Here is a 12,361-nt window from a genome sequence, read left to right on the forward strand (position 1 = left end):
ATACTTATTTTAGGTATATCAGCAAGCATTAACTAGGAGTTACCATTCTTGATATGTACTTGCTTGGTAGGTCAAGACAAATGTAGATATGTGGAAATTATTTCCATATCAAGCATAATTAAAAAACAAATTCTCTTTATCATTTCCCTCAGAAAACCATACCATTAGCGGAATCCAACCCACAATCCCACCTGGAGGGTTAAGGGCCTTGCTCAAGGGCCCAAGAGCCGGATCTTATCGTGGCAACATCAAGGCTTGAATGACCAACCATTCCGGTTCTGGTCATGTACCATAGTCACCAGCTTACAGGCAGCCTGTTGCCTAGTCGTCCGGACATCCTGATCTGTTTATGAAATAGGAAACCGCAATCACAATTCCGAAGTTGGGCATCATGACGGGAAATTTATTATTCGGCATTAGCTGTTATAGGGTGTCTAAATTAGATGCGAGAGCCTGCTACCCCTCACCAGCAGCAACTGAACTTAGGTTTAGCAAGGCAAACAACGCAGGGATGCTGACAATTAAACATTCCATTAGAGCTATCAGAGCAGACTAGGGGGTGAGCCTCTTTGTTCTAATAAACATACATATGTAGTGTGATGGTTTTGGTGGGGGAGGTAGCTTTGGAGGCTCAAGACATATGGTGTGAGGAGGGGGGGCGGTTTAGGGGTTGGTTGGATGGAGGGCACATATGAATAAACAACTAAAGTGTGTGGACAGGCTGGTTCCATGCATCAATTACTTTCACCCCTACCAAAGAATTGGAAACTGGAATTTGTGGTCCGCAGAATCAGTATAAAAAAGAATAGATGGACAAAAACTAGTAATATTAATTTAAAAAATGTCAATTTTTTGGTATGTCGAATGCATTTGCACCCCTTTTTGAGGCGGCATTGGCTCAGGTGGTAAGAGCAGTCGTCTGGCTGTCAGAGGGTTGCCGGTTCAATCCCTCCCTGGGTGTGTCGAAGTGTCCCAGAGCAAGACACCGAACCCCCAATTTCTCCTGACGAGCTGGTTGATGTCTTGCATAGTAGCAAATCGCCGGTGGTGTCTGAGTGTGTGCGTGAGTGGGTGAATCAGAAGCATTAATTGTACAGCGCTTTGGAAAAAGGCACTATATAAATGCCAACCATTTACCATTTACCATGAGTATATATATATATAAAATAACTTTTGATTCCTTTATGCGAGCCTTCCAGTTGAAACTATTGTATAGTATGTTACATGTTTTTGGTACTGTCCCATAGTGAGCCTTTTCAATACTCAAATTCAAATGTGGCTAAGAAGCTGTAATATCAAAGCTGAAATGGATGTACAGACCGTGCTGCTAGGGGATTTAAAAATATAAATCTAATGGTTGTAAACTTCTTGGCACAACATTTATTTTTCTACCTCAGGCAGGCTAGTTCAAGATTTACAAATGGAGAATTTTAAATGAATTGCAAAACATATGTCTCCATGGAGATAAGCCGGTGTGCCATCTTTCATAAGGAAATAGAGACATATTGAGATGGCTGAGATATTGCACTTTGCGACCACATCGCAATACTCATTTCAAAATGTCAAATGAGAATCTGACCTTAGTACTGCTCCTTATAATGAACTCTAAAATATGGTAATTCGATTTATAATATGCATATACATTGTGTGGACCTTTTTAGATACCTTAAGTACAGAATTGAAACTTTCAAGTGGGGAGACAAAGGGAGAGTGATTATACATGATAATACATGTAAACTTTAAAATGTGCTCTCTGTAACCGAGGGGGAAAAGATCATTATATATGATAATGCTTTAAATTTTTCTGTGATGATTATTTTGATTAATTAATTCTTATGCATGCGTTCATATGAATGGGTTCTTGACAAACAGTGTGATTTGGCAGTCAAATAAAGTGATTTTAATTGGACAGAAAAAGAAAGAGTGAGAGAGATATGGAGCAGGGGAGGGAAGAAAGGAAGAGAAGATCATGAAATAAAAATAATGGGGAAATATTGTAGCCAGAGATGAATGATTTATCGAGTTCACAAAAATAGCTCGGTGCAAAGGGAGGCCGATTTACAGCATTTTTTGATACTTTCCCTCCAATTCAATGAAAAGTCAAAGAAACACTTTTGGCAAAACCAAACACTAGTCCTATTCAAGGGCGGCACAATGGTGCAGTGGGCAGCAAGGAGGTTCTGGGTTGAAATCCTCTATGTTGTGCTCACTGGGGAACACTCTCCTGTAAATTCAACACTTTTCAGCAGAGCACTTACTGCCTCAGCCTCTCTGCTCCAAAAAACTCACACGCTGATTTACCTGACAGCCATTTTGTTTCATGGTGATGTATTGCAGTGTACGCATGACCCTCAACCACTGAGGCTGAGAAAGTGTGCACTATCTAATTAGTTATTCATCACAAAATACTGTGTTTTAATTGAAATGTTGGCATTTGCCAAAATAAACAGGAAATTAAATTGGTCGGCTAACATAAGCCTGTTCTCCATGAAGGTCTATCAGCACAGATCTTACAGAAATGCTTACAGCCCTGGAAGTCTGCTTCTTTTAGTGTGTTAGGGATGTTGTGCATGATCTTGCTGGTTGATTTGAGCCAGCTGTTGTCTGGCACTGTGGCTCCTATTACTCATTACATTACATGAATGGCATTTGGCAGACGCTCTTATCTCTTAGCGACATACAGTTCATTAGACTAAGCAGGAGACAATCCTCCCCTGGAACAATGCAGGGTTAAGGGCCTTGGATAAGGGGCCAATGGCTGAGCGGATCTTATCGTGGCTACACCGGGGATCGAACCATTGACCTTGCAGGTCTCAGTCATGTACCTTAACCACTACGCTACAGGCCGCCCCCATACTCCAGTGTTCTTCTCACCCCCCTGATAAAATTGTTTAAATGTGAAACCAAAAAAAAAGGGATGTTCTTTTTATGATCAAAACACTTTTATAAATCCATTTCCTTCTCATAAATGCGTGAAGTGACATTACATTCCACTCCATTTCAGGCATTTGGCAGATACTGTTATCCAGCGTACAGCAACAAAGTGCATAACCATAACCAGGGGCAAATGCGCTGAAATCACTAGAGGTAACAGTTCCAAGAGCTAGAAGTGACCACATACATAGATAAAAACTTGAACCCTGCAGATTAATCTAATGAGAACAAACCCACCAACAAGCAGCAATAAAACAGTTTTTGCAAATGCAAAAACAATGCAATGAGGCAAATGCATACCAAATTAGGTAAAGAACACCTACTACTACTAAACAACTGAATCATTTTTAACTGTTAGTTCGCTAGTTAGTTAGTTATTTAACTTTCACTGCATAAATCTGTAGAGCTACGCATGTTAAACTTGAGGAATCCACAAGACTTTTCAACAAACAGCGCATTGCTGTAGCTGTATGTACAGTAGGGAGGAAGGGTAGGCATTATCTGTGGAAATATGCTGCTGAGCAGCAAAGTCAGACATGCTAAACACACCAGAGGATAATGAGGAAGGAAGCTTCCTCACCACCGCTGAGGCACAGTGGAGCAGAGAAGAGGACAAGGGTCAGATGAGTAAGAAAAGGTTCATACGTCACATACAAAGTGTAAAACGACTTTAAAACATCCAAGAAAGGCTCCTGAATAGGTTTGTGAAAGGCTGTTAAAATAGTTATGTTATGTACAGTTAGGTCCCTGTGATACAACTTGCAAGGAGCTAAGGACGATATTACGGCCTATACTTGTGCACAGGTTTTTTGGATTGAAGCAAATACTTGAAACCGTCACAGCAAAAAAGAGTGTGACCCTGTTCTGGCCCCCAGATCTAATCGAATTCTCTAATCATGAAAAATATACACAAGCAAGCTTTACCTATCCCGAGCATTGATATTTCACCACAAATTTCTACAAATTTGGAAAGTAAGCCAAGCTTCAAATACTTTTTTTTGGAGAGTTCCCTGTTTCATTTTGGACAACCACCAAGTAGTAGGAGGATGCTTCATGTGCACCAAAAGACATGCGTGCCAGGTTAGGTATACTCCTGCCATTGCCCTTGACCAAGTCCCTAGCCCTTGACCAATGAGAATGAGACTTAAATGCAGAAGACAAATTTAACGCATTCAGTGAATGTACACCTTATCTTATCGTAGCTTGCAGGTAGACCATAGACACCGATTGAGCTGAGGCGGTCACTGGTGTGTGCAAGACAGAGATTTGACCCTCTTTCCCAGAGTGACACTATGGGCAGTTACAGTGCAGTCTGTAAGTATTTGGACAGTGACACATTTCTTTATTGTTTTAGCTCTGTACTCCAGCAAACAAGCAGTTGAAATAAAACAATCACTTTGTGGTTAAAGTGCAGACTTTTAGTTTTGTGGAAATTGAAGACCTTTAATACATAGTCTCCCCAATTTTAGGGGACCAAAAGTAACTGGACTTTTTGCTGCTCAAATGTTTCTTTGATAGGTGTGTTAAGTTTCATCATGCATACAATAGCTAACAAAAGGTCTAGAGTTGATTCTAGAAGTGCCATCCCCATTTGGATTTGGTTGTTATTGTCTCTGAACATGATCAACAAAGAAATGTCGAAGCCAGTAAAGCAGACCATCATTAGGCTGCACTGTATGAACCACACTATGGGATTCCTGGCTCTAATCAGCGCTATCGTCAGGCATGGCCGGAATTTGATAGCAGACCACCCAGCAGCTTTATCATTTTTCCTTCAACTTAACTTCTTGAGTCACATCTGAGCCACCCACCTGTGCAAGGATCCCTGCAGGTGCAGCACATGTACACCAAAGCACCCGGCCAGAGGTCAATAACGGTTTTACACCATCAGGTCATACAGTGCTACCGGAGACAGTTTGCCCTGATTGTTGGATAGGCATCACACTGGGCCAATGTAGCAGCAACCTGAGAAGTCCCAGTCAGCAGGCCAATGACACAGCCGATTAAAACCATAACAGTGCCCCTCACAACGGCTTCAGCCATTACCACATCGCTTCCATTCCTATTCAACGTGACATAATGCCAATTTTGCGCTTAACTGTGCCTCAGATGGTTAATTAGAGCTTGGGCGAATCAAACAGAGGGGGACACTATGGTACACTGAGCTCAGCGCACACTAACCCAGCCAAAAGGTTGTCAGGCCCAAAGGCTAATGGATCATAGCCCGGCCCGTTCTCCCTTCGCTCTCCACCCCAGACGCATGCGAGAGCAGCCTGTGGAGGCAGCCCTGGCCGAGCAGAGAGCTAATGAATCCGACGGGTGACATTTTAGGGCAGCAGCAGGCTATTCCCTGGGCCTCTAATGGGGGCATTCAAGAACTTGCGTTTATTATTTATTTAAGAAGCAGCAGGGTCTGCTCAGTGTTTCAGGACAATTATAGCACCTGTAGCTAACACCGGGCCATTAAGTGATGACCCTTAACAAGGGCTGTAAAAAATAAGGGCCGAGTATCCTGCCATTTGCGGGATCCAACCAGATGGACAGGGATGGGGGGAGCGGCGGCCCGTGCAACGTTTCGGCGAGCAGCCGTCTTGCTAATGGTGTCTCTTACCACGTCGATGAGGCTCTCCTGGATCCTGTTGAGTGTAGTCCGCAGTCTGCTGCTGATAAGCCCCAGCCCTGATGATTCATACTGCAGGGAACACATTTCACACTGAGTATCAGCCAGTTTTAAAATCTGCACAGCACAACAAGAATCACACACGTGCACCCACGCACACACACATGAACACAAGCTCACTTCCACACACATATGCACACGAAGCCTGTTCTTTTTTTCTAACAGATTTATCCCCACTAAGATGATGTGTTCTTTTCAACAGAAGACAGGATCACCACAGCGCAAAAGGAAAAAGATTTATCAGAACAAATAACTCTCAATCTGGCTACCTACTGTACACATTGAACAACAATCAAGTTGGGGTGGCTCACATTTCCACACATGCTTTTGAATGACACTCCCGTCTTGCCCAACTATCTTACAATAATGCAGAGGTTTTGACCTTTTTTTTTATTGGTTAAATTTGTAGATCCATGACACACCACAACAGATCTGGAGTATGTTACAACACTGTTTCGCAACTCTGGGAGCCCACTGTCTATGCTGGTTTTTCTTTCAACCATAGTAACAAACTCTGTATTGCAATGACCTGATAATTGTTATTAAAAATCTTAATTAGACTTTTTACATCTATTGAAGGATGATTTACCTTCTTAAGGCCAAATTACGCCAGAAAAAGCAATTTAGAAGTTCCATTTTGAATTGATTTGAGTGCTGAGAACTTGGAAACTTGACACCATCTATGTAAAATGTGTTCAAACAGGAAATGGCAACAAGTCAAACCTGCATTGTGGTAAAATAAGATTAACCACACTATTACGGTCAAACATAAACACATTTTCAACACCCTTATTTGATAAAGAGATTTGTATTGACAAAAACCAACATCCCAGGACCAGGGTAGAGAAACATTGTGTTACAACAGACATCTAGCTACTCTCCACTAAAGCAGGAACTGAACATAGGCCTTGAAAAATTTTGTTCAATGATTAGCACAGCCACCTCAAGATCTGTTGTAGTATAACATTTATGAGTTGGGGCAGTTAATTATTTTTAGAGTGTACTCAGTTCTGTTATAGTGAATTTTTCAGTCATGAATGCTTTAAATGCTGGTAAGGCCGAATGGACAATCTGTACACTGTTTTGTCTCCAGTGCACCATGGTTGACTACAATACACCTTTCCTAAATCGATGCTCTTGGGTCAATCTCAAATACAAGAAGGCCAAGTTTTGTCTCAAGCCACATTTCCTGTTTTTAATCTCAACACCTTTTGCATCAATTTTCTGCTATGTGTGGAGCTCACTCTTGTTAGCCAAATTGACCAGTATGCTTTCACACAATCCAGAACAGACCATTCAGCCCATATGTAGTGACAATAGAGGGCCTGAAAGCCACTATATAAACTTGTGCCCAAAGACCAAACTTATTTGTTACCCAAATAGTTTGCATTGCACTCCAGCAACAACTCTCACTCTGTTCTCTCACATTCTATTAGTAAGCAGAACTCTGCTACAGCTTTGTAATTAGGGATGAAAGGTGGTGGAAGAACTGGTGGCATTTTTAGACAACAAAGGCAAAGCAGTTCAATATGAGCATATGCCAGTCTGGTTCTAATACAATTAAGATGGGATTTTTGGCTGGTACAGAAAAGGCTTTGAAATGTAGTTGCTGACTACAGGACAGAAAATTCTAGAAAGCAGATGAGAAGCTGAGAAAGTGGCACACAAAGAGAAAACATTTTTAAGGGATGGAGATGTCTGAAGATGAACACACTGCAAATGAGGGGGTGACATCTCCAGCCACGAAAGTTGAAGAACCCTGCCCTTACCCAGCCTACTGAAGCCTGGCAGGCAGCACTTTGCTCTTTGCCCTGGGTGGGCAAGGTCGGGCTAGGCGCACGCTTTGGATCAAAAGGAAAAACAAAAAAACAGAAAGCAAAACAATGGAGCAAGCAGGCGAAAGATGCGCAACGAGGGAATCGATACCTCTGGAAAAGATGCAGTTCAAGTGAATTCATCGCTCTGTTTCAGGAAAACACACTTGTGCTAGAGGAAGCTGCATGGTTACTGCTGCATCGTGAATGCCAGAAAGTTCTGCAGCAAATCAGCACTGGCATAAGGTATTCTGGGGTTAATTTGACTTCTTCAATCCACTTTTTTTTTTCTTCAAAGAGCAGCGTTGCATATTATGCAAACAATATCAGGTTGTTTAAGTACAACAGACAGATTAATGTTAGAAAGTTTTGTTCTTTTCTTTATTTGCAAGGAGCTCATCCATTAGGATGACAGCTCCAGCACTTTCTGTCCTAATGATTGCTGTGGGGCACTCAAGATATTCCTAAGTGGTAAAGCACTTCATCATCTGGGAGGTGACTTGTTTTTCTGCATTTTTCTGATAAGCTATTTCAAAACTGTAGGTTTGACCCCCCTTTTCCCATCAGGTTATTCTCTTCAAAATGTACATGAATAATGTGCTCTCTCAACATATCCCAGTGGCAAAGTAATTATCACACCGGTGTATAGATGTGTCGCCTCTCCTGCATCATGACACCTGCATTAATAATCATTATTTCAGAACTGGCTTTCGATTATCATTGTCCTCTAAAGGGCCCAGAGAGTGTTTGTTGGACATGATTGGCAAATAGGGTACAACATATGTAGCTATGGAATTTTACAAAGCATCCAAATTATATGTTTATAAAACTATGAGTTTAACTGAGCTTGGTGTCCCATTTCACTGACACCAAGCTTGGGAGATGGATGGGAAAACGGTCTATCTTAGCAGAACGGTGTACACTAGCACCTCCCCTTCCACATCTCTCCTAGGGATAATCAGTGGACACCCCTGCAGTGGCAATCCAATTCCTCTGTTCATTACCTGTTCCCTGGGGTGCAGCCTAAGGCTGATCTACATGCATTAACGCATACAAATGGAGACATAAAATGATACTATGTCATATACAGAGCCCTCCAGTGTTTTATTTAATGGTCTTGATATCCATAAGAAGACAATTGTTGGGTTTTAATGACCAAAAACAATCCCTATCCAGTTTTACATGTCCATTATCCAGTGCCTCTCATCAGCTTTACCAAAAACAGGCTGTGACTGTGTCTTTAAGGCTCATTGATATCTAGCTCCAACAAGCCCACTGCTCGGATTTGTTCCGGCTACAAAGCCATGATAATGACAATGTCATAACTTCAGGGATGTCCAAATGGATTTTTAAATGCACATTTTCTTCATACGGATTATGTGGATTTATTTGGGGTCTGTTTTGTTTTTATAACACTTTCACCTTTATAATCCACATAACAAGGAAAATGTCATTTTCCACAATATGGGACCTTTAAGGCATAAGGATTTCAGCTCAAAAGATGAACGAGACAAAAGTAGCTATTTTGTGGTACTTACACGAATATACACCGATCAGCCAGAACATTAAAACCACATGCTTTAAACCGTGTGAACTTGCATATAAACACTTTAATATTTAATTATATGATATGTGTATTATGCATTGTTTTGTTATTTAAATATCTTGGTCCATACTGGTGTTAATGATCACGTCTTAACAGGTGCTCCTGGACCTGTATTTATTTTTTTATTTTTTTATACCCTGAGAGCGACACGCCTTCTCCAAGCTGTCTCGTCTCAATTAGACAGTTATTCCGAGGCGCACAGGGCGCTGTATGCGACAATCACACTAACCCTGGCAAGTCCTTCCCCTGGAACAGTGAGCCAATTATGCCGCTCCACGAGAGCCGGCCAAACTCGCCTTTTTGGCAGGACCGGGAATCGAACCCCGGTCCTCGGTGTGCAACTGCAACAAACTGAAACCGCAAGTCCGCTGCATCCTAGCCTGTTGTTCCACCTGTAGATTTTCTAATATTTAAAAAGAAAAAAGACCACCTGCCATATTTCAAAACGCATGTGATCTATTCCTACATAAGTTTCACCTTTATTTTTTTAAATATGAGGTCCTGGAGCATCTGTTAGGCTAGAAGTCATCATGAACACCAGTATGTACCAAGATATTTAAATAAAAAATCAATGCACTCGCCCCTCCTTGCAATGAGCTTACAAGATTTCCATTTTCATTTAAAAATGTAAATTTTGAATGAAATTTACTTATGATGATCTGCTTAAATAAGTACACAAATCATATAATAAAATATTAAGTGTTTATAGACATGTTTCTACAATTTAAAGCATTTTTAGGTTTTAATGTTATGGCTGATACGTGTATGTTTGACATTTGTACAGGAGCAGCCGTTTTTGTAAAGCTAAAAAGGTGCAAAAGGAAGTTTTCATCTGTGGAGATTGTATTTGGAGTCAGAAGATATTATCAGTCTCAGATCTCAAATCCAAATGCTTTAAGTATATGGCAAAATAATTTTCTCTCTCCCCTTAACATACTTTTGGTAGAGAATGTACCGTACACATATATATTGCACAAAGATGCCTCTAAGCACAGAATTTGTATAAGTGTTCGTATATGTATGTGTATAGAAATACTGTTTAAATTAACTGTGCATACATTTGCCGGCTATGCAGTGGGCTGACAGGAACCATGAGTGCAATTTACAGTTCAGTGGGAAGAGGAAATGCATTCTTCCGAATTAGCCAGATCCTGTCACCAAAAAAAACACAGATGAACGGAGTATCCCAAATACTAATAAAGCACAGTACTTCAAACATCACTACCCACACATTCAGTATGTACCCTCTCTTTTTGCCAATTATAACCCTATTAGGCCAGTGCATCGGCGCATTCTGCAGGGGAGCCTTGCAAGGGAACAGGGATTATAATTCAGGTTTCAGGTTCAGTTAACCATGGAGCCATACTGAGCCGGTGAACAAATAGTGACCACAACGTACATCGTGTCATTTTATTTGTGTAGGTAGTATATTGAAACATAGCTAGCTATGTGTAGGCTGCAATAATATATTTCAGGTATTGTCTTAATTGCATTAAAGTTTAATTATAGCTAATGTTACATTCAATACAATGTCATTGTAATTTAACTTCCAATAGCAAGAAACCTGAAATGAAGCTAAAGATAAAAACATTTTATTGATCAGCTGCCCGCATAGCAAGTGACTGCGGACCGGATCTGTGCCGGTACCGGCTGACTTCGGGCCAGATCCGACCTGGAGTCGCTTACTGTCTGGGTGCAGTCCAAAAAATAAAAAATATTGCTACAACAGGGCAACAAGTGGCATCGAAGTATGCTGTCAAAAAGAGCGGTAATGAATATGGTTATTTAACCAATTACACTTTGGTTACGGTTCATACGTTAATATTAAAAGGGGGGAATGTTAAATCAATTCCGCAACTATACTGGGTGATATTCCACACACGTGCGGCTTGTTTACAACACAGTTCAATGCTGCGAACGAACGATTAACAAATGAGGCTGATGAGCGTACTTTCCAGAAGGACAAGTGAACGAACAAGCGAGCCAAATGAATGAATCTTTTGAACGAACGGAGCCAAAAGATCCGGCTCACCTAAATGAACGGATGTTCCTATCACTGCATGCAAGTGAGTTTGCATCAATATTAAATACAGTTCCTAAATATATCTTAATATACAGGAAAAAAACATAGCATAACTATGAATGAGGAATGTACTGTACAGTACAATGAGACCCAGTGAGTGTAGACATTAGATTACATTTTATTACCACAAAATTTTGAGTTCTTCGAAAAAAAAATTGAAACAATTGCTTAAATTTGGTACAGGGTGGTAATATCAAAGCATACTGAATAATCAAATTCAAACACATTTAGAGCATTTTGCTTACCATATCATTCCGCCCGAAAAAGGTGTAGACTGCGTACAGGTAGTAGTCAAACAGCTGGGACATGCAATGTATGACGTCAAAGGCAATGGGCTTCAGAATGTTCATCATCTGCATGTACTTTCCTGTTTTAAAGCAAATTTACTTTTTACTATTAATCTTCTAATATTCAAGAAATATTTAGTGCTAAAACATGACAACACATTAGACATTACAGCATCCACAATACACCTTTCCTCAAATGTAATGAGTCAAAACATTGAATTCGCAAAATGAATAATAGGATTATCATCTAAAGTAACAAAGACTTGTTCAGTATTACAGCTCAGCATAATATTTATTTCACGTGGTAAAAATATGAATAGGAATAAATCCCTCCGGAATATTAGACAACATTTATAACATATTACTTCAAGGGTTAATGGAATTTGTCTTTGGGTATCATAAGCATGCCATAGCATGTAAAGCCTTTAGGAATTTCTAATGCGAAAAAGGATAATATAGTCAGTGACCACTTTATTAGGTAGGCCTGTATGCCAGCTCATTAATGCAAATATCTAATCAGCAAATCATGTGACAGCAACTCAATGCATAAAAGCATGTAGACATGGCCAAAAGGTTCAGTTGTGGTTTAGATTAAAGATCAGAATTGGGAAGAAACGTGACTTTGACAGTGGAATGATTGCTGGATTTTATAGACTGCTGGGATTTTCACGCACAAGTCTCTAAACATTACAGAGAATGGTCCGAAAAAAAATATCCAGTGAGACGTCCAGTGAGTGGCAGTTCTGTGGAGAACATGCCTTAATGAGAGAGGCTGTCTCAAGCTGACAGAAAGGCAACAGCAACTCTGCATGTAACAACAGTGGTATGTAGAAGAGACTCTCTGAACACACAACATATCCAACCTTGAAGTGGATGGGCTCCAGCAGCAGAATACCAATCATTCTAAAGAAAGAAATCTAATCAATAAAGAATAAAGTGGGTGTATATCTGCTATAA

At 40.5% G+C, this 12,361-nt stretch overlaps 1 protein-coding gene across 2 annotated transcripts in view; it reads right to left on the reverse strand.

The window, feature by feature from the left end:
• The window catches only part of vps50 (VPS50 EARP/GARPII complex subunit), a 206,288-nt gene that overhangs the window by 48,510 nt on the left and 145,417 nt on the right, over nucleotides 1–12,361 (reverse strand). For both annotated transcript variants that reach the window (XM_061254761.1, XM_061254762.1), the window contains exons 21-22: nucleotides 11,363–11,484; nucleotides 5,546–5,626 (exon numbers count right to left, since the gene is read on the reverse strand). In XM_061254761.1, the coding sequence (XP_061110745.1) occupies nucleotides 5,546–5,626; nucleotides 11,363–11,484 (203 nt within the window). The remainder of the gene's footprint in view (nucleotides 1–5,545; nucleotides 5,627–11,362; nucleotides 11,485–12,361) is intronic.

Source organism: Conger conger, chromosome 9 (assembly GCF_963514075.1).
Source record: "Conger conger chromosome 9, fConCon1.1, whole genome shotgun sequence".
NCBI lineage: Eukaryota > Metazoa > Chordata > Actinopteri > Anguilliformes > Congridae > Conger > Conger conger.